Below are 23447 nucleotides of genomic sequence, written 5' to 3'. Positions count from 1 at the left end.
TCCATTTATCAGGTTCACTAACCCCTGTGTGGTTACCCTTGGCAACCAAATCATCTGAGATCAACACCACATACTTCTGTTTAACCTCAATAGCAATGTTCCACAAGGGGTTATTCAACTCAGTATTATCATCAAGACCTCTTGTCACCTTGTTTGCTAGGACAGTGTCTAGGGAGGGACCATCTACAGGCAAGCAGTTACTCCCTATGGGACATTCCCGCAGTTTCACATCGCTCCCTGTTGTCCAACACTCCAATAGCAACTGTCCTACCAACGCACATTTTTCGCCACATTTTTCCACATCAATCTCTTTAACCATTTCTGTGTCCATTGGTACCTCAACCAATACCTCTGAGCTGTCCGATAGTGCTCTACAGTGCTTCTCATACACTTTTTTATTACAGTTACCAACACTGTCATTTTCTGTCAAAGTGTCTCCGGGTACCTCAAACTGCACCTCCCTGCGAGTGATGGATTGAATTCCCACTACTGCCGCGTCTTTTCCGGGCCCTTCCTTTACATGAGGTCTAGCGGGTGAGACAGCACACGCGCCATGTACCAACCACTGCTCAGCTGCACCTCGGACCGCACCAGCAGGAATGCACCTCATCACACCAGCATACGGAGAGACTTCCACTATGTCTATCATTTTTGATTCCTCTAGCAGTTCCCCTGAACGCCTTCCGCACATAACTGTCGCTGGAAGCACTCTCGCAGAGAACTGCGAGACCACTTTCCGCAAAAGTAACCAACATTGCAGTAACCAATTTTTATCAACATTGCTTAACATCGCCTGTACCACGTGTCTCCACTGATTGGTACTACGCAGTACCAGGTCGCCCATCTGCGGTGGATACATGCAGGTATACAGCGGAAAGATTTTCACCAATTCCAACAACATCTCAGTTATTTCTAGACATGCCACATCTAAACACAGAACTCTAGGGACTTTTCCCTTACTAACAACGTGGAGGGGCTCATTTGCTAAGGCTTGAGAGGCCGAGACACTCAAAGAGACCTCCACCTCAGAGGCCACTGACAAAACTTGCGGCTCCCCATGAGCACCGCTAAATGCATGTGTCACACTCATCGTCTCATTTTCAGCAACACTGAGCCGTTCCAAGTCCCTATCCATTATCCCATCATCCTGACACTCAACATTACTCATCTCTTTTGCTGTGGACAAAACTTCTGCTATATATGCGCCCTTTTCCGATCCTTCCGCCTGGAGGGGGTTAAGTTCTGCAACAGCCAACGCACCTGTGTCTACTGGCTTTGCAGCCTCTCCATTTGTCACAGCAGCAATAGTGTCCAGCTTACTATTACCTTCAGAAATTTCTTTCCACCACGCTATCACCTTAATGGCGAGACTATCCCAGTCTATCCTGTCTGTGCTCCAGTCATCAGCACTCTGTAGTACTACTCCCTCTGCCCATGGAGACACAGGTGGACAGAGTGGTTTAGCAGCAGACAATCTGCACCAGTCACTGTCAACCACATCAGATTGTGATAATACATACTCCCTCATTTGAGCTATTTCCCCATTGTTTTCCACCTGAGCAGTATCAGAGCTGTCCTGGACCCCCGTCGGCTCCAACACTGGGAGTCCTCCTGAGATTTCCTGGGACAACTCTGCTGCACTACCTGTGGTTACCATGGGAGACACCAAACCATCAACATTGTCAGTAATACACTTTTCAACATCATCATTATCCACCTTTCTGCCTTGTATAAGCTGCGTTATCACATTAGCAGTTTGAGATTGTAGGATATTTAGTACATTGCTTTTCACCTCATGTGAAACACACTTGTCAGTCGGTGCGGCGACACAGTTGTCCTGGGAAACTCTGAGCTCAGACACCATGAGCTCCTGGGCGGTCTCCAGGGACACCTCTGCTACACCTGCCATGGTTGCTAGGGGCAACAGCACACATTTCTCAGTGGTCACCCCTTACATTTCTGGATGCAGTATCACATTTTTAATCGCATTAGCAAGCAACATATCTTCATTTTTACCACTTGTCTTCCTGCTAAACAATACACTGCCTGAAGACAAGTCCTTACCAGTCCTCAAGCTTTCTGCAGGTTCAGCTTCAAACTGGGCTTTGTTACTACACAGGGTATTCACTTGCAAGTCTCTGAAAGCAATTTTTCTCACTGGACTTATTCCCACTTCACAGGGAATAGTCCCATAACCAGTCTATCTCACATTTGTAACTGCAACAGTCTTACCATAAGGCTGGGTTCACACTGCTGCGGTGGCAGACATCGTATGTGATTCGCAGCGCACTGCTGTTCACATCACATGCGATGTCTGTGCTGTGCGATATCAGCCATACAGATAGTATGGCTGATATCGCACCGCATTCGGTCCAAACTCGCACAGGACCCTTTTTTTTGTTCGGACCAGAATCGGATCGCATGGGTGTTCACACCTATGCGATCCGAAAATGTCCGAATTGTCAGTTCGCAGTGCGATATGCGAGCTGAACTGGGGGTGTCATTAACATTGTATGACACTCCCCAGCAGTTCGCATATGGCAGTGTGAACTGCCGTGCGAGTTGGTGCGATGCGGGAACCCGCAGTAAATTCGCTGCGTTCCCGCACTGCAGCAGTGTGAACCCAGCCTTACATTTGGAAGGTGTTGAAAGCTTCAATTGAGGGCGTTGTCCCTTCTTTGCTGTGCTCTCACAAGCTAATGCCCCCATATGGACACAGGGCAACATTGCATCCTTCTTGGATTTTCCAACATCCCCTGCAGGCCAAACAGGTTTTCTGTTGCCAGGGGTAACAGCAGACTTACACACATGGTCATACCCCTTGCAGGATGCTGGATACTGTGCTCTCTTCTCTGGGCTGACCACTTCACACAAGCAGCCATAACTTGAAACCATTGATTTCTTGTGCTCTCCATCATCCCGTGCAGGCTGAACAAAATTTCCTTCACGGTTGCCAGGGGTGACAACAGACTCTTCATTTAGAATTCGAGCCACATCTCTGCTGTAGCTCCTCTTTTCTGCAAACAGACTTTCTCAGGTTGCCATGGGAGACCACTTTCTCCCTGTTGATCTTTTCCAGCGCTCTCTAGATTGGATTGCTCCTAGGAAATTGTCGTAGTCATCTCGGTTATGATACATCCCGCGGTACACCTCTTGGTACTCCTCCATCAAAAAAAGGTTGCACCAACTCAACCCAGCGACTTTTAGGCCATCCTCTGTAGGAAGCAATCATCGCAAAATCATCCAAAAAGTCTATAACATGTTCAGAAGGCAGCATAGGCCGTATGAAGTTAGCTGTATGGATTTCTGCTTTGTTGCCATGGACAACCGCACCCATCTGCTCACTCTTTGCACTAAAGGACGGCTTGCTTTCCTTTTTCCTTTGCTCCAGTGCGGCCAAATGCATCTTGCACCAGTCTGGGGCTTGTTCTGTTGGTAACAACCCCTCCAGCCACAAGGTTCTGTCTCTCATCTCAGCAAACATTGCTTCCTTTTTGCGCTTTGACCGCCCTATCTCTGCAGTCAGGCACACAACGCTTTTTAACACAGTTCCTTTTAACACAGGAAAATTTTGCGTACCGTCTCTTTAAGATTTGCAAACAGCACACTTTCACATGCAGACTCCACTGGTTCACATGAGCTGCTCCTCACAGCATTGCTGCAAAACACAGTTTCTTGCTACTCACTGTTTTTGGTATGCGAGGATCTGGAACTCTTCCAAATCTGCCCGCATTCTCCACCATATGTAAGATTGGGGTATCAGACTCAAACGGTAGGTGCGTTGTCAGTGAGTACTCCAGTACAAAACTGTATTTTTAAAGGGCCTGGTAGCCCACTTTTATTTAAAAACACAGAAAAGTTCACAAAGACATCAGTAGCCCTCGCAGGGGGTTCCACCATTACTGTATCTTGCACACTCAATACTTTAGCCTCCTGGCGTACATTCTTGCCATATGGCTGATTCCGGCCTTTAGCCTAGGCCTTAGGTCTGCTCCTCAGACCCAAAAGAGTTTCCTAGAGTGAAGCTCTCTCCTAGCTTACTCCTGCTGCTTACTACTTGCTGTTCTGTCACCAAGTACATCTGCCTCCTGCAGACATGCATGCTCTGGCTGCCTCCTGCAGCCTCTGAATCCTCTCAGAGGAATGGAAGTCCACCTGACTCCCATGCATAGACTTCCTGTCTGTTGGGTGGAACCCTGAGCCATAGCCAGGTCACAATTAAATAGCCCAGCACACAGCTGTGCAATCAGCGTGCCTTTCTCTCCAAAATCTGGCGTAAACCAGCAATCTTTCAGGCAGCACAGGGTCCTACTGCCACAGTAGGTAAATCAGATTCTGTCTAAATTGGCCCTAATATGTATGAAAGTGTGTTAGGGACCCACACAAACACCACCCCATGTTAAAAAATTCTTAATTTGCAAATAAGGATCATCTCTTCCTCAGAAGAAGATGAAGTGGGCATGGTGGTGGGAGGAAATTAGCAGCACTACAAGCAACTTCCTGGAGGGGTGTGATGTCATTCCTGTGTGCTGTTCACCGCTTTCGGGAACCAGATATGCCCCACGGGTACTTACATCCGCGCACACAGCAGTTGCACATCTCACATACACAGAGGTCGCGCATCTAGATACTGGAACCCAATTTTTAGGGAAATTAATAGTAAAGCAGATGCAGATTTCCAGGACTGGACTATCAAATGTTTCTAGTGAAAGGCAACTGGTGTTTTCTATTAAACAAGGTCTAAATGGACCATTGACATGCATCACAGTTGAACTTAGGAATGTGTCTTTGCAAAGTTCAACTAAATGAAATCCTTTCTTATTTTTGCTTGGGGATAGAGTGCAGAGGGATTAGAAGTCTTGTCAATTTTTGGGGATGTCTGCACACCCACACCTCACAAATGTTGTCACTTTCTCCTTCAAATTTATTCACTTCTTGTCACATAGCCAAACAGGAAGTGAGGGTAAAACCCTACCAATGTCTTTCCTTGGGGACACAGGTCAATCTAACTAGTGTCCCCATTAGGTAAATTTCACTCTAGCATTTTGCTGTGTACACCCCAAATTATTAGACATCTTTGCATCTTTGGACTTTGGCCTTTATTTACTAAAGGCAAATCCACTTTGCACTACAAGTGCACTTGGAAGTGCAGTTGCTGGGGATACAAGGGGGACATGCAAAGAAAAAAAAAAAGCATCTTTGCTTCTACACGATTGGATGATAAAATCACCAGTGCTTTCCAGTGAGTACACTTGTATTTTCAGAGTAGATTTGCCTTTAATAAACACCAAAATACCTAATAATTTGGGGTGTACACAACAAAGTGCTAGAGTGCAATTTGCCTAATGGGGACACTAATTAGATTAACCTGTGTGTCCCCAATGAAAAACATTGGTAGGGTTTTCCCCTTACTTCCTGTTTGGCTATGTGACAGGAAGTGAAGGCAATTTTCAGAAAAGGGACACAAAGCCCAACATAAAAAAGACAAGCAGGGGTTCTAACACTCACTTGGTTTCCCTCAAATGCCCACAATTAGAACAGGATTGTCTTGAGCTAAATTTTAGCTCAGTGCTCCTCAACCCTGTCCTCAAGTACCCCCAACAGGCCATGTTTGCAGGTTTTCCTTCATCTTGCACAGGTGCTTTAAATCACAGTCAATGGCTTGGTATTTTGGACAGCTATTTTAGCTAAGATAAATTCCCAAAACATGTCCTGTCGGGGGTACTTGAGGACTGAGGCTGAGAACCACTGCGCTAAAAATAGAAAATGGAATACTTACCGCTCCCTAATTTTCCTTTCCTGGTGACTATCCATGGCAGAATATGCACAATCCATGCATATGCTACCATGAAGGCACCAGGAAAGTAGATTGTAGACAAATGACACCTTTTTTTGTTTTGCAATGCCAATCAGCCTAGTTAGGCTGCAGCTGGGAAATCTGTTGCATGAAAATTAACAAAACACATAAAACATAAAAATTTGCTACAAATTTTATTGGTCAACAAAACATAACTTGGAAAAGACCAAGGAAAGCAAAAAACACATGCATGTTAAATTGAGACACTAACAGAATATGGTTTTGAGGTCTGACCATTTTGCAGAGGAAATTAACAGGAGTGCGCCCACAAACAGACATCTATTAAGGATTTAAACATTAATTAGTCACAACATCTTGAGGAAGATTTTGCAGAATAACGCAGCACAGACAATTAAATCAAAGTGAAACAAATTGACAACATCATAAATGCTTGACATTTACTAAGATTTTGGCCGCGCAGTGAACAAACGCATTTGAACGAGCTCAAGAGCCACATGCGCAGTGCTTTAATTGATCTCATGCAGTTCTAAACGTACTTGCAGGCACAGCAGGCTTTCTCTGAAAAAGTTACTTTCTCATTCTATTTTGGGCATATTTGTTACTTGGGCAGTTGTTACTAAACTTCCTCACATCACCCCATAATATTGACACCTCCATCTTCTGTTAATATTGAATTGAAGATGCCGTGCGCCATGTCCATAGTAGCGCACTAATTGCATTCTCCTGTGCGCCGAGATCGCTGTAGTAAATGGGGGTTTCACACTCTGTTCCCGGTGCACCGTTTCGTAAATATGAAAATGTGCGTTGCGCCTCGCCGTTCGCCTCTACTGACATAAATCAGCCCCAATGTCTTGCCATTCATTGAGGTCAAAAGTCAGATTTAGTTCCCTTTCCCACTGGATCATATAGGGAAGTTTAACATTCAGATCAGTGAGGGAAGTGTATAATGCAGATGTCATCTAAACAAGAAACCCCCACCTTGACATGACACCTCAAAAGTCATGAGCGTAAGGGGTCCTTCCAGCAAGCTAAGTTTGGATCTAACAAAAGACATTATTTTGTTGTACCAAAATGTTTCAGTAAGTGGCATCTGCAGCTTTTCCCTAAAACATTGTAAAGAGTACTGTTTGTCATCATCAAGATAGTCTCCAATCCGTAAAGGCCTTTTTTGAGCCACTTAGTGTAGATCCATACAGTATTTTAATCAAAATGTATTATTTTAATTTCTCTTAATTTTGTTTTTTGTTACTTTTTTTTTACCCAATTGATGCTTTATTATTCATATTCTCACATTTGTCTGAGGTTCATGTACATACAGTATATTGATTATTTATTCAATGTTACCTGACATTAATTTTTATACATCCCTTGCTATTGGGTTTTTGGTTTCCACTATGACCATGAGGAGGGGATATCGTATTGATTTGGATACATCTATGTGTTTTCTATCCCCGGTGAAGTAGTGTTTTTGGATGCCCGAAACGTGTTGACTTGTCACCACTTTTTGGACTGTCCCCCAGATTTTTATTGGAATAAGGTTGTATCTGGACCTCTTAGCAATGATATTGCATTTCAATTTCCATTTTTGTTACATAAATCAAAACCCATCAGGGGTTCCAATCATAAAGCTTTGGTGTGGCTTCCACATTAAGCCGAGTATAGCATTTTGGGCTATAGTGTCTGGTCTAGAAAGCTTATTAGAAGCAAAGTTCTCTTCTTCTTGTATAAGATGATGGGCAGTGTAGAATACTGTATTCCTCATAGCACAGTGCTAGTACTTATTAATAAGTTATTGTCATGTTTAACTTCTAAAATGTCTTCATCCTTTCGATTCTATGAGAGAGAAACAGTGGGAGAACAATAAAAAAAAATATTAACAGCCAGCTATAGAATCAACCAGAAGCTCTTTTGAAATGTCTATTTTGAAGTTTCAGATCTGTGGATGGGTAGAAATTAGCACAACTGACACCCTTTGTTTACTGATTCAGAGAGCTTCACGCAGCAAAGTTCCTCTATAATTAAATTACATCTTTTTCTTTAGATACATTCCTTAATATAGAAGTAGGTCCACAGTTTTTTGGCTATACTTCTCCTGTGGGTCACAGGAGTGCAGTTAGAGCTGCATAGTTGCCAATATGTTAAAAAAAATTCTAGGGATACCTATTTTTATTGTGTGTCCAGCAAACCATTGTAGGCGGAGTATGTACTTTAATTATGGGTGGGGCATTCATTTAAATTAGGTATGATTTTACAAGAAGCATATCAATTACTGTATCTAATGTCATACTTTTTTTGCAGCATGCAATGTCAGGTTAGGGCAGAATGCAATGTTAAGTTAGGCAGAATACAGTGTCAGGTTGAGGCCAAATGCAGTGTCAGACTTGGGCAGAATGCAATGTCTGGTTGGGTAAGAATGCAGTGTCAGATTAGAGCAGTATGCCGTGTCAGGTTTGTAGCAGTATGCAGTGTCAGGCTGGGGCATGGACACACAAAGAACCAGTGATCTCCACCCCAATGGCCATTCATGAACACACAGGGGACCAGTGATCACCACCTTATTCCCCATCCATGCATGCATAGGGGACCAGTGATCCTCACCCTAATCCAAATCAATGGACTGACAAGGGACCAGTGATCTCCACCCTAATCCAAATCCTTGGACACACAGGGGACCAATGATCTCCACCCTAATTCAAATCATTGGACACACAGGGGGATAGTGATCTCCCCCCTATTCCTCATCCAGGGACTAACAGGGGACCAGTAATCTTTATCCTAATCCAAATCAATGGACATACAGGGAGCCTGTGATCTCTACCCTAATCCCCACCCATGAACACAGGGGACCAGTAATCTCCACCCTAATCCCCATCTTTGGGCACACAGGGGACCAGTGATCTCCACCCTAATCCCCATCCATGGACACACAGGGGACCAGTAAACAGTACTTGTCCCTTAAGCCCCTGCTATTTTTAAACATAATGTAGTGACTTTAGTAAATAACAAGCACTACGTCTGACAGCAGAGACTGACTAAATCTAGTCATGTGTCCACTCTACCCCTTTGTTTACGTCTACTCATCTCTAGTGGTGACAGGTTCCTACCTACCTGCCGTATAGACAAATGATGGCGGGCGGGATGCTGTGTTGTTCTGCGGTACTGTGAATTTCTCCTAAACTTGCACAGTTTAGGGGATATTCACTATATCCGCATGTGCCGACGTCATCGGCACTTGCTCACTGAAGAAACGGCGCGAGCGATGCATACTAGCTCGTTATGCCTTTGTCTTGCAGGTTTTTTGTTTTTTTTTTGGAGTTTACAACCACTTTTATATAATTACTAGTCTTGCTGCTTTTCTATGAAGGTGCTTGCAAATGACCAGAATGAGTTTTTTTTTCAGTTTTAATAAGTTCCTACAATCTATTGAAAGATGCAGGTGAAGAAAGCACGGGCATTAATGTTGACTACTTACCTATTAATTTCAGACATCCTGATTTTTTCTCTATGGGCTGCTCCAGATTGGGATGCTGAACTCTGCACTTGAACTCCGACCCCTGGTCTTCTTTCAACGTTGGGGTAAACTGTAATATTGCTGTACAGCTGTATGTGTTATCTGACTGTCTCTGGTGTTTGATGCCTGGGACAGAAAACTTCTTATTCTCAGTAACAGGAACAAAGTCATTCATCCCTGCCTTTTTGTAATACCACCTTGCAGTGAGATTATCTGGAAAATATCCAGACATTTTACACTGTATTTTGGATTTAGTGTTGAGCTTAATATCGGAGGAATCTAGTTCTTCAATGTGTGGTTGCCATGGAAGATCTGAAAATAATAAGAAATTACTGAACCATTTGAGTTACTATTAGGAAACGTATCTTATAATACTTCTTTTGGTAGGTGTTAATAATTTATTGTATCAAACACTTGAAGACAAGTTTCTATGCATCCTCATTTGAATTCCCTATATTTTAATTGTACAGTATACATGACTTGTATTCAGGGGCCATGTGTTATATAGAGTCTACGTTTAGTTGATTGGATACTGACATAAAAATACTTGCTAGGATCACTTCATATAACCTTGCCCACTCCATGAGACCCCAGTTTTCTAGGATCCTTTTTTAAGGAAATTCTCCTCTGGAAAAGTATTTTTCATTTTAAAAAAATGCAATTTATTTCTTCTGACTCTTCTGCCAAGATCTGACTGCTTATAGTCCTGGGCTATCTAGCAGTTTTGGGATTGGTACTCCCCCCCCCATGTTACCTCAGGGACTCACTGTGTGGGGCCTGTAATATTTGCTATGGGCACTGTATCCTGCATGATGCACTCACCTTGGCATAGTGCATAGTGCAATGTGTGTAGTTATGTAGGTTGCTATACAGGGCCATTTCCATAGTTCCCAGACTCTGAAGACTCCTTTGAGGCATGCTCACTGTGACCCAGTGACATGCACATGGTGAGTCAGGGTTACCTTGTTTTAATCTGTTTTTTTTATGCAGGAGTAACTGTATCACACCTCCAGACTGATGCATTCCTACTTACATTTTTCACAGAAAATGCATACAGTACGTATGTTGCTGCTCTCCAGCTGTCATCTATCTTAGAGACATAGCCACAGGAACCCAATCAGTTCTTAGGTTACAGTAACTCCTGTATCCAGACACACAAACCTCCATCCATTCTAAATTACATTTTGTGCGTACCCCACAGGAGTCCCCCTCACTAACCAAATGGCGGATAAAGGGAGCTGGGACAAAAGGGCCTAATAAAATTCTGCATTCTGTAAACAGCCTACAGGAAACTCAAAGGGTGAAAACTATTCCCTTGTCCCAAAGAAATGACCCTTTATGACACTGCTCCCTTCCTCAGACTCTAGCTGCCACTCAGCAGTCTGTCTGACAAAAGCTGATTTCTCTGCCACTGTGTCTGAGTTGTTTGCAAAACTTTTGACACTTCTAGAATTTTTAGTTTCCAGAAGCCAGAAGTGCTAAATGCACTCTATTGCCTCTGATGCTGTTTAGGAACTAGAGGCAGAACCTCCTTTATGTGAGAAAATTATGGAGTAAAGTATCGAGGACCCTGATTTTGTAGTGGTGACTGCAGAGGATTTACCTTCCACTGCATTTTATGAGGTACAGGCTATGGCTTTGTGCCAAATGCTAATTACAGTGGACAGATTTATTGACGTAATGCGCAATAGTTTTTGCCTAACAGCACCTGATTCACCACAGCCTAAACAAACCCCTATGGGCAAGAGGCTGTTTAAGCAGACATTTTTCCGAACATGCAAAGATTGTTTGTGCACTTCATGAGGACAGGCCCAATCATAAGAGGGTATTCACTCTTCCTAAGATTTTTGTTAAGATTCATCCCATGGAAAAGGAATTTAAGAAAAAAATGGGCTGTTCCTGTATTGGATCTTACCATTTCAGTTCTCAATGAACACCTTAGAGTTCGCATCCTAAGTACAGCAAGCCTGCTCAAAATCCCTTCTCACAATAAAGGAGCACCCCACTTCTTGGAAAAGGGGGGACATCTATTAATGTTTTCACCAGAATAGATTCAAGATGTCCCAGACCTCTTGATCCAATCTATCATTTTAAAAGGGTAGAAAAAAGAATTTCCATTTCTGCCCCTCCTTGTTTACTACCTTTCAATTTGCAAGAGAAATTCCAGATGGAATAAAAGATCTGTCATTGTTTCTCTTAGACAAGAGAATTTCTGGCATCAGTAGACATACAAGATGCCCAGCTACACATCCCCATCCTCCCCTCACATCAACACTTTCTGTGTTTTGCTGTGGAAGACCAATGCTTTCAAACTGTAGCACTACTATTTGGGCTCTCCTCTGCACCCCATAACAAAAGTGTTTGCCCTGCTTCTGGCTCTATTGAGGACCCAGGGCATTCATGCCTCCTGTTACTTGGATGATCTTGTTGAAGGACTCCTTATTTACAATCTTGTTTGCCAATGCCCAAAGGACAATTCTTTTTTTTTTACTTTTGGCTCGATAGTCAACTTTTCAAAGTCTGCCCTCCGGCCTCTCACACTGTCTTGAGTACTTAGGTCTAATCTTAGACACAATCTAAGCCAGCATCTTCATTCCTTGGGAGAAAGTTGTTTCCCTAAGATCCCACGTGTGAACCCTCAAGTCAAAACAACACCCCTCAGTTGGCTTCTTCATGAGGTTTATGGACCTAATGGTATAGCCCTTTGAGGCATTCCCCTTTGCCCAGTTTCACTTCAGACCGCTTTAATCCAATATACTAATGCCACGAAACAAACAAATACAATCCCTGGATGGTCCAACGCTTCTGTCCATTTAGATAAAGCTCTTCCTGGCATAGTGGATCTCAAATCCTACCCTGAAATTGGAAAAATTGTTCCTTTTCCTTGCCCTGGAAGATGACAAAGGATGTCAGCCTTACTGGCTGGGTGGAGTTCACAACTCCCTGACTATCCAGGAGTCGTGGTCCCCAGAGGAGACAAGGCTCCCTATCAGTATTCTGGAACCAAGAGCCATCAGATTACCACTGAAACACTAGTCCTCCCTTCTGCAAGGTCAACCAGTCAGGGTACAGTCAAACAATGCCACAGCAGGAGCCGACATAAATGATTAGAGGGGCACCAAAAGTCATATTGCTCTAAAAGAAACAAGCCTGCTACTCTCCTGGGCAGAAATGTACATTCCTGCTCTCTCAGTCTTTTACTTCCCTGGACTTCCTAAGCTTCACCCCAATATGAATCAAAATCTCTCTCAATGGTGGGGAAAACCAGATGTTAACATCCTGGCCTCCAGGTTCAACAACAGTCTGAACAAATTCATAGCTGGGATCCTCTAACCTTCACAGTAGGTACTCTGTTGACTTCTTGGACTCAATTCAAGCTGGTTTATGCCTTCCATCTGATGAAGATCCTCCAAGGACTGCTTAGCAAGATAGAGGAGTGATTGGTCCCTGTAATTCTCATTGCACCAAATTGGCCCAGAGGGATGTAGTACACAGTCCCATGTTCTGTACTGTACTCCAAGATAAGGATTTTACAGGATTTACAGGATTTTTATGTCAAAATTACTTTCTTTTTTTACTGCTTGCAGACTGAATGAAAAAAACCTATCTGTATATGGCCAGCTTTAGTATGTTGCAGCTAGTAATGAAAGGGTTACCTGAAGTGGTCTGAGACTGTGTTCAAGTAACCCATAAAAGGCATCAGGTTTTGTATTCTATTAATAAAAAAATGACCATATCAAGTAGGCCTGAATGGCAAAACATACCAGCAAAGCACCTTCTAAAGTGAATGAGACTGTTAAAGCTTAGCTAAGTTATGGATATTTTGTTGTACAACAGCTGTTGTCAGCAAATTACCTGCAACATGATAGGCCTAATTTCTCAAAGCATCTGAAAGAAAAAGTTTCTTAGGGTTTTCAGAAGGTGGCAGTAATTTAGTCAAAGGTGCCCAACCTTCTTACATCTTTTGAGACCCCAACCTACAGTACACGTTGCCCACCCACATGCATAAAGAAAGATACTATATTAGAGAAATCTGTATGGTAAAGAGCTGTGCTCAAGCGTCAGTGGTTCCATGAAGGGAACCACACAAATGTGGTCTTAATAGAAAACATGCTAAATGTAAATTAGATACTACTAGATGTTACATGTACAGTATGACATATAAACTAATGTATCAAAACAAATGTGACATATAAATAACTGAAAATACATAACAAATATGTGAAAAGAAAGATCCACACAAGTGGGCATTAAAGTGCAATGTGCATATAGAGGTGGTATTAGTCCCAAATTATACAGTGAAAACAGTCCTGTGTTGGATAACAGATATATATATTAATCCTCAAAGTGTGGAGAAATCCTGTGATAGTAGACAATTCCATGTAGGACCGTAAGTAGATCACCAGATAAGTGATATCCACCACCAAGAAACATTAATGCCCTTACCAGAAAGTGTGGACTCAGAAACTTTACGGTGCTAAGTCAAACAGGCTGATAGGGAGATAAATCTCCACAAGAGTAATCCATTGAGGGGCTCTAGGGGTTTCACACTGCCAGGCTGTAGCTGAGATTCCACTTTCTCAGTAAGATAGCAAAATGTATTTAGGAAGTACAGAACACTTACACTCCATCAGTAGGTTTAGCTCTCAAACAATAAAATCCATTGATCTATCTGACATGTGGTTCGCAATGGCCTGGCTGGGACTTGAGTCGACTTTACCACACAGATTTCTCTAACACAATATTTTGTCTATTGTAGTGTTTGCAGTTTTTCAATTGTGACCACTAAGCGTGGCAATTTCCACTATATAAACATACTATAGCACACACACATACATCTACAGTTTTCATTACATAGATTATGTGATAATCTGGTCTATTCTAAGGCTGGGATAACTATGATAGCTGGGATAATTAGACCAAAACTGTTGCCTGTATTGTACACTACTTTGTACTGTTGTGGATTGGTCACTAGAATTGTCTAAAGGGTGGGAAATACATTGCACTGTGACTTTAAAGATGGCAGTACCTGTTATACACAATATTTGATATTCAGGCTGTGTTAGTGACTCATGTTTCCAGGTAACACGTATCGAAGACTTGAAGGATTTCCAGGGAACAATACACTCACTTATAGCATCAAATATTTCTTCGTCATTGGTCTGAATTATTTTTTTGGTTGAGCTTAAAGTTGTATTACTTTGTTCTTTATGGCTCCATGTAATATTAATGTTTTTTGGAAAAAAACTCAATAAACTCAGAGAACATTGTACTTGGTCTGATCCAACAATTGTGAATTTCACATCCTTCTGTTTTGGGGCCACTGGAAAGACAGTTAATAAATATGTTAAGAAATATATAGATATGTTTCAAAGATAGCGCTGACAGTCATATATACACAATATACAGGTATAATATTAATAACAACATATAGGCATTTGGTGTAATCATTGTTTGAGGATGGCATTAGCCAGTAAGGTAAGAATTTAAAACCCCATTATCCAGCCTAAGACAGGCACCTTTCTGGGTCATAGTTGCATGGGTCTCTACCTGCTCCTGAAGTGCACACAAAGTGGAGATATCAATAAAGCAGCTACAACACTTATCTTAAGGTATTGCTTATTTAAAATGCCCTGCGCGTAATCCAGAAAAGCCTTACAATATTTTTCCTACTAGTTCTGATATGGAACTTGGCTGCAACAGATTTAAAAAGAATTGTCTCCAGTTTGCAGATAAGCAAATTGACAATAATTAAAGTGTCTGTAAACCTAAAAAAAAAACAGAGATCCTGTTCCCTTAAAGCAGATTAAACAGCACAGTGTCTGTGCTGTCTAATTTGCCCCTCTCTAAACTGTAAAAAACCTGGCTGATCCTGCCACTTCCTGTATCCCCTTCTGTGAGCTGACCACGATAATCATGGCTGCTGAGCCCTGACCACAATGGTCAGTTTACGTCCCTGTCAGCTCAGTGTCTGTGTCTCTGTCTCCATGCCCCCCCTCATTTAGTAGAAATGACAGTGATTTAAAGGGGCTGGCAGTGATTTAAAGGTTTGGGGTAACAACAACTTTGAGAGTAATTCTGAGCCAACATACAGAGAGACATCAGTACTCAGGCTGGAGCATGTATGACCCAAGACAGCAACTGATGACTCATCTGCCCTATTCAGCTACACTGAGGTTAAAGTGTATACCCTAATGTTGGCCACAAAGTGTAACAATAGGGTTTTTTAGAAATATGTTTTATCAATGACAAAACAACTGTTCATTTTAATTCCATTGCATTGTAAAGTTATAATTATCAAAAAAATAAAAGTGTAGCGCTCTAATCCATACCCATGTGTATCACAATACATAAGTGCATATATAAGGTGAAATGCTGACAAAACATATATGACCATAAATATGGAAAATACTGTGTTAATCACAAGAGAAATTAAAAAATAATAAATGTATTTTGTTATCAAGTGTACCAGTGACTAGTACTGAGAAACCCGTGACGGTTCCATGAACCAAACACCTCGAACATAAAAAATAAAATAGAATCAAAACTCATAAAGCATAACAGTCCATAATGAACATGTGCAAAATTGTGAAAAAATTTTGAAAAAACGTCACCAAAGGTCTATGGGGGTAGTATATGATCGGTGATGGAAAAAAATCTCCCAAGTTCACAAATGGATGGTTTCACCAAATCTGACAAATGGGTAGACAGTAGGAGAACCACAAGTGTGCAAAGATTTTACATCAGTGCCGGGGCCATCACCAGGAATTGAAGAGGCTTACTGGATCTTAATGACCTGAAGTGGCATATGCCAAACAAGTCAGAAAGGCTTAAATGACCAACGATTCTGAGGAGTGCGGCTTATCAGATGTCATCAGCATATGGTGGAGAAAGGAGTAACAGCACGGCTTCCACACCCATGGACAATCCAGCATAAGCCAAACGTATAATTCAAATGTCATGCAAGGAGCAAGAAAAACTCACATAGCGTGATAACGTTTAAAACACCAATTTATTAAAATAATTAGAAAACAAACTCACATGTTGAAGATCGAAAATGGCTTAGATATCATATAGCGGCAATCGTGAGGGGTCCACCCGACATGTTTCAGCTAAGGAGCCGTCATCTGGGATATGGACCACCCTCACCCCACCGCTCTATAAACAAAAGATGACCCCCACTGGGAGTGTTCTCATACCGGAAGTGAAAAAATGAAAGTCACTTCCGGTTCTAAGGGTCATAAGGTAACTGATTACTGTCTATTATAAACAGGAATTTCGAAGCAGGGATCATTGTACCACATGCCTCAAGAGTTAAAACTGTAAATTAAAAATTTCCAAAGAACTAAAAGTGTTCTAAACCTAATAGACTGCGCACCGGCTGTATTCCTCTACCCGGAAATGTTCCGAGCACAAGCCAAGCCTTATTCTGGATAGCTAGGCAGCGCTTCCTGTATGGGCACAACAACGCCGTCGTGCTCCGCCCATATAGTCCAGCATCATCTCCGGAGAGTGTCATGACGTCACTCCGCACTGCATGTGCGGCGTCAGTGCACCCCAGACTGCTTCCCAAGCCTCACTATCGAGTCGACCCGCCCCGCCAGGGGGCCACGTACCTATCAATAATGAGAAACTGGGTCCCCGCAGGATTACGATCGTGAACTTCCCTGTAGTGCCTACGGACAGTGTGTTTAGTACTACCTGCTTTAATGAGATTGATATGTTCCGAAACTCGTGTAGTGAAGGATCTGATGGTCCGGCCGACATATTGCTTGCCACAAGGGCAAGTCAGGAGGTAAACTATTCCTGTAGTGACACAAGTACAAAATTGTTTAATCTTATATGTACGGCCGGTTACAGTGGAAGAAAATCTATGACTGGCCTTTCTGCCGCAGGTGTTAAACTTGCAGACCAAGCACTTTTTGCAGGGATAGAATCCAACCCAATCGTGAAAAAAGGATGGTTTCTCTGGTTGATTGATGACATTAGGTGCCAACTTATTCCAAAGGGATGGAACACCTTTAAAAACCACCTTAGGGGTCTTGGGCAACAAAGGTCCCAGGATTTTATCCGTTTTCAAAACATTCCAGTGGCTTTCAAAGATTTTCTTAACTTGCTTGTGCTGCGTGGAAAAAGACGTCAGAAAAGACCATTTAAATTCATAATTTGATTGTCGAGGTCTATCCTCTAATAGTATCTGACGGTCAATTACACAGGCATTCTCAATCTCTTTATCTAGATCTAAAGAGTTATAGCCCTTCTCCAGGAACCTATCTTTCAAGGTTGTGGCCTGAACCCTAAAAGTGTCGAGGTAAGTACAGTTCCTACGCAGTCGTAAAAACTGACTTTTAGGAACGGATCTGATCCAGGAACTGTGATGGAAACTATCAGTCGATATGTACCCGTTCCTGTCAGTAGATTTAAAATAGGTACTGAATGTGAATGTATGTTCCCTTCTTTCAATAACAAGATCTAGCAGGGAGAGTGTTTCACCGCTCAGGTGGATCCAGACCCAGGTGTAAAGTTAATGTGAAGCCTTCAGCTATAAGTAAGCACTCAGTTTCGAGTGTGAAACGCGTCAGCTGATCCTGTACATCCTGCATGATTGTCTTGTACTTTTGATGGTCCTATCTCTACAATAAAGACAAGTTTTCTACTTTATCCAGTGTGCGGCATCCAGATCTTTCTACCAAATACCTTGCTCAATAACAAGATCTAGAAAGTGGATTGAAGTGGTACTAGCTTCAAAAGATAAGGCAATGCCCCTATCATTGTTATTCAAGTTTGCAAAAAAATCAACCAAACTATCATGGCTACCTGTCCAAAGGAGGAGGATGTCGTCTATGTACCGGGCCCACAACAGAAGGTGTGGGTTCTCCATGGCATAGATGACATCCTCCTCCCATTTGGCCATGAACAGGTTGGCCAGGCTGGGAGCAAATTTTGCTCCCATAGCCACCCCTTTATGTTGACGATAGAATCTACCATCGAACCAGAAATAATTGTGTTACGTTGCAAACTCAATTAGATCAACGATAAAGTCTATCTGGGGTGAAGCAAGGGAGGTATCCCTGTTTAGAAAACACTGTACCGCATCCACACCTTTACGGTGTGGAATGCAGGTACAAAGGGACGCAATGTCCGCAGTGGCCATGATGAGATCACCAGGATAGGAAACATTCGATAACAGTTTAATCACATCCTTGGTATCTTTTAAGTGGGACGGCATCTTAACCACTTGCCGCCCGCCCTATTACAGAATGACGGCGGCAAAGTGGTTTGATATTCCTGATCGGACGTCATATGACGTGATCAGGAATATCTAGCCGCTGCGCGCCCCCGGGGGCGCGCATCAGGGCGATCGTTGTTGCGGGGTGTCAGTCTGACAAGGTAAAAGTAAAGAGTCTCCGGCGGAGACTTTTTACCACATGATCAGCCGTGTCCAATCACGGCTGATCACGATGTAAATAGGAAGAGCCGGTGATCGGCTTTTCCTCACTCGCGTCTGACAGACGCGAGTAGAGGAGAGCCGATCGGCTGCTCTCCTGTCTGTGCTGATTGTTTATCAGCACAACCCCCCTCGGATCCTACCCAGGACCACCAGGGATGCCGCCCAGGACCACCAGGGAAGCGATCCACACTGGACCACCAGGTATGCCCCTAGATCACCAGGGAAATGTCACTGTGTGCCCAGGCAGCTGCCAATCTGTGCCCAGGCAGCTGCCAGTCAGTGCCCACTGCAATGCCTACCACTGCCAGTGTCACCAGGGATGCCCATCTTTGCCTCATTTTAGTGCTGCGTATAAGTGCCCATCAGTGCCACGTATCAGTGCCCAGCAGTGCCGCCTATCAGTGCCCATCAGTGCCGCCTATCAGTGCCACCCTATCAGTGCCCAGTAGTGCCGCCTTTCATTGCCCATCAGTGTCGCCCATCAGTGCCCATCAGTGCCAACCAGTGCCACCCAGTGCCACCCATCAGTGCCGCCTATTAATGCCCATCAGTGCTGCATATGAGTGCCACCCCTCAGTGCCGCCTACCAGTGCCCATCAGTGCCGCATTTTAGTGCCCATCGTCAGTGCCCGTCAGTGCCCGCTCATTGGTGCCACCTCATCGGTGCCGCTGTATCAGTGCCTGTCAGTGCCTGTCAGTGCCATCTTATCAGTGTCCATCAGTGAAAGAGAAAACTTACTTATTTACAATTTTTTTTAACAGAAACAAAAGCAAAACTTTTATTTTTTTCAAAATTTTCGGTCTTTTTTTATTTGTTTAGCAAAAAATAAAAACCGCAGAGGTGATCAAATACAACCAAAAGAAAGCTCTATTTGTGGGAACAAAATGATAAAAATTTAGTTTGGGCACAGTGTAGCATGACCGCGCTATTGTCATTCAAACTGCGACAGCGCTGAAAGCTGAAAATTGGTCTGGGCAGGAAGGTGTCTAAGTGCCCTGTATTGAAGTGGTTAAGTACCGATGGCTGTAGAAAAAAATCTATGTATTTCCCAATTTTCGAGGTAACCGAATCGATACCACTAATTATGGGTCAACCTGGGGGATGGAGAGGGTCCTTATGGACCTTGGGCAGGTAATATATAACTGGGATACGTGGGGCGAGGGGGACTAGAAACGATCTCTCCTTCTTATTTAAAATACAAGAATCAAAACCTTTAGCTACTAGATTCTTCAATTCCTTTTTGTACTCAAGTGTGGGATTTTTTTTGTAATTCTATATAATTCTCACAATCTCCCAAAATGCGATACATTTCATCCATGTAATCAGATTTATTCTGATTGTGTGTGGGCCTGGTACATAGACAACATCCTCCTCCTTTGGACAGGTAGCCATGATAGTTTGGTTGATTTTTTTGCAACCTTGAATAACAATGATAGGGGCATTGCCTTATCTTTTGAAGCTAGTACCACTTCAATCCACTTTCTAGATCTTGTTATTGAAAGAAGGGAACATACATTCACATTCAGTACCTATTTTAAATCTACTGACAGGAACGGGTACATATCGACTGATAGTTGCCATCACAGTTCCTGGATCAGATCCGTTCCTAAAAGTCAGTTTTTACGACTGCGTAGGAACTGTACTGACCTCGACACTTTTAGGGTTCAGGCCATAACCTTGAAAGATAGGTTCCTGGAGAAGGGCTATAACTCTTTAGATCTAGATAAAGAGATTGAGAATGCCTGTGTAATTGACCGTCAGATACTATTAGAGGATAGACCTCGACAATCAAATGACGAATTTAAATGGTCTTTTCTGATGTCTTTTTCCATGCAGCACAAGCAAGTTAAGAAAATCTTTGAAAGCCACTGGGATGTTTTGAAAACGTATAAAATCCTGGGACCTTTGTTGCCCAAGACCCCTAAGGTGGTTTTTAAAGGTGTTCCATCCCTTCGGAATAAGTTGGCACCTAATGTCATCAATCAGAGAAACCATCCTTTTTTCACGATTGGGTTGGATTCTATCCCTGCAAAAAGTGCTTGGTCTGCAAGTTTAACACCTGCGGCAGAAAGGCCAGTCGTAGTTTTTCTTCCACTGTAACCGGCCGTACATATAAGATTAAACAATTTTGTACTTGTGCCACTACAGGAATAGTTTACCTCCTGACTTGCCCTTGTGGCAAGCAATATGTCGGCCGGACCATCAGATCCTTCACTACACGAGTTTCGGAACATATCAATCTCATTAAAGCAGGTATTACTAAACACACTGTCCCTAGGCACTACAGGGAAGTTCACGATCGTAATCCTGCGGGGACCCAGTTTCTCCTTATTGATAGGTACGTGGCCCCCTGGCGGGGCGGGTCGACTCTTAGGGGTGTCTCCCGTTTAGAGACATATTGGATATATGAGTTGGGGTCCCATTTTCCGCAGGGTATTAACGTGGAGTGGGACATCAAGTCTTTTATCAATCAAGCTTAAGCATAATTATGATCTCTTCTTTGCAATTTAACTATTTTAAATTACTGCTACATTTTTACCATCTAAGTTGAATATTGGCCAATTTCATATATGTTATGCAGTTTGGGGTGTTTATTGGTCATTTCAATATGTGTAATGCATTTTCGGAATTGAATGCAATCGATGCCCCCCATTGGTAGTGTCACTTTAGATTTAGTTCTTACGTCTTTAGATTTGGGCACTAGTAGATGTCAGGGAGATGCCCCGGTATTACCTTTTTTAAGCTAATTTCATTCTGGGCATCACCCTTTTATATCACCATTTTTATAATTTATTTTTTATTTTTAATTTTCAAAATTTTGTCATAAGCGCCCTTTTTTCATATTTAGTTAAAGTCTTTCTCTGCTGACACTCTGGAGGTTGTGGCCGGCCTCAGATTGAGGCTTGGTTTTATCCTGTGGAGCGCAGCGGCGCTTCATTCTCCTTATGGGAGGGGAAGTGCTGCCATTATGATAGTGAGGCTTGGGAAGCAGTCTGGTGTGCACTGACGCCGCACATGTAGTGCGGACTGACGTCATGACGCTCTCCAGAGATGATGCTGGACTATATGGGTGGAGCGCGACGGCGTTGTTGTGCCCATACAGGAAGCTCTGCCTAGCTATCTAGAGTGAGGCTTGGCTTGTGCTCGGAACGTTTCCGGGTAGACGGTCAGAGCCAGTGCGCAGTCTATTAGGTTTAGAACACTTTTAGTTCTTTGGTAATTTTTAATTTACAGTTTTAACTCTTGAGGCATGTGGTACAATGATCCCTACTTCGAAATTCCTGTTTATAATAGACAGTAATCAGTTACCTTATGACCCTTAGAACCGGACGTGACTTTCATTTTTTCACTTCCGGTATGAGAACACTCTCAGTGGGGGTCATCTTTTGTTTATAGAGCAGTGAGGGGAGGGTGGTCCATACCCCAGATGACGGCTCCTTAGCTGAAACATGTTGGGTGGACCCCTCACGATTGCCACTATATGATATCTAAGCTATTTTCGATCTTCAACATGTGAGTTTGTTTTCTAATTATTTTAATAAATTGGTGTTTTAAACGTTATCACGCTATGTGAGTTTTTCTTGCTCCTCGCATGGCATTTGAATTATACAAAAGAGGCGTTTCACCAGGCCTACAGAAACCCCACTCAGCGCCAGGTAGCGATGCTAGTCGCAGAGCTGCTAACAAGCATGCAAGTAAAATTTCATAAATGAATAATAATAAATAGCACCCACTTTGTAGAAAGGGGGGAATATAACCTAAACACAGAGAGCAGCTGTTTAAACACAAAAGATCACATACAGATATAATGTTTCAAAAAATCTAAAAATAGACTATAATGACACACTAAAACAGCGCTAATGTTGGACTATCATCCAATAGACACGTGGCCAACTACACATGCATAAGGAAATCCATTATAGGAACATCCTTAAAGAAAAAGTCCCTTGAAGAAATAAGTGATGCAGAGTTCAGGGTGTACTTCAACCAGGTCATCAGTTGATAATAAAAAGAATTCTTAACGTGCACCTTCCACCGATCACTCAGGATTCCACCCAGTGTAGACACACTCCCCCTAGGGGGTTAAACTCACCAGAGTTGGAAAATAATAAAACATTCAGAATGATCCAAATCAGCAAACTGGAGTTGACATCACTCATAAGGGATCAGGGATGTTCAGGGCTCATAATGCATCAAAAACAAGAAGAGAAGCATAATAGCGTAATCCTGTTTATTGATTAAACCCCTTCCACCACATAAAAAACTCCCCTTCAATATATACACGTACATCAAATCATAAAATCAATAGGCAATCATAGAAGCAGGTAGTAGGAGCGTGTTTTACTTCACCATGAACCGTCAGCGCCGCCAGATAGGAACCGCGATTCACTTCCTAGTTGTGCAGTAGGCTCAGGTGGAGCGCACACGTCACTTCCTACGTCGCGTAAGCCACGCCCTGACGCGTTTCGTCATACCCTGACTTCGACAGAGGGCGTGGCTACGCGACTGTCTCTTAAGCTTAAATACCCCCATCCACCCCATCCAGCCAATCACAGTACGACATAGAGAGCGGCGGGTGCACGTCGCCAGTCACTGTCAATACTTACGGCTGCTTACAGGAGGGGGAGAGGGTCAAAAAAGTTCTGCACAGTTTGTTCAATCATTA

At 42.9% G+C, this 23447-nt stretch overlaps 1 protein-coding gene across 1 annotated transcript in view; it reads right to left on the bottom strand.

Annotated features, from left to right (window-relative positions):
- Positions 1–5974: 5974 nt before the first annotated feature.
- LOC141148599 (uncharacterized) overlaps positions 5975–23447 on the bottom strand; it is a 105031-nt gene continuing 87558 nt past the window's right edge. Inside the window, exons 9-11 of the mRNA XM_073636198.1 lie at positions 14359–14652; positions 9291–9641; positions 5975–7651 (exon numbers count right to left, since the gene is read on the bottom strand). Coding sequence (XP_073492299.1) covers positions 7638–7651; positions 9291–9641; positions 14359–14652 — 659 coding nt within the window. The 3' untranslated portion in view covers positions 5975–7637. The remainder of the gene's footprint in view (positions 7652–9290; positions 9642–14358; positions 14653–23447) is intronic.

Source organism: Aquarana catesbeiana, linkage group LG06, assembly GCF_042186555.1.
Source record: "Aquarana catesbeiana isolate 2022-GZ linkage group LG06, ASM4218655v1, whole genome shotgun sequence".
In the NCBI taxonomy this organism is placed as follows: domain Eukaryota; kingdom Metazoa; phylum Chordata; class Amphibia; order Anura; family Ranidae; genus Aquarana; species Aquarana catesbeiana.
The sequence above is the reverse complement of the archived record's forward strand: the minus strand, read 5'-3'. Positions and strand labels throughout refer to the sequence as shown.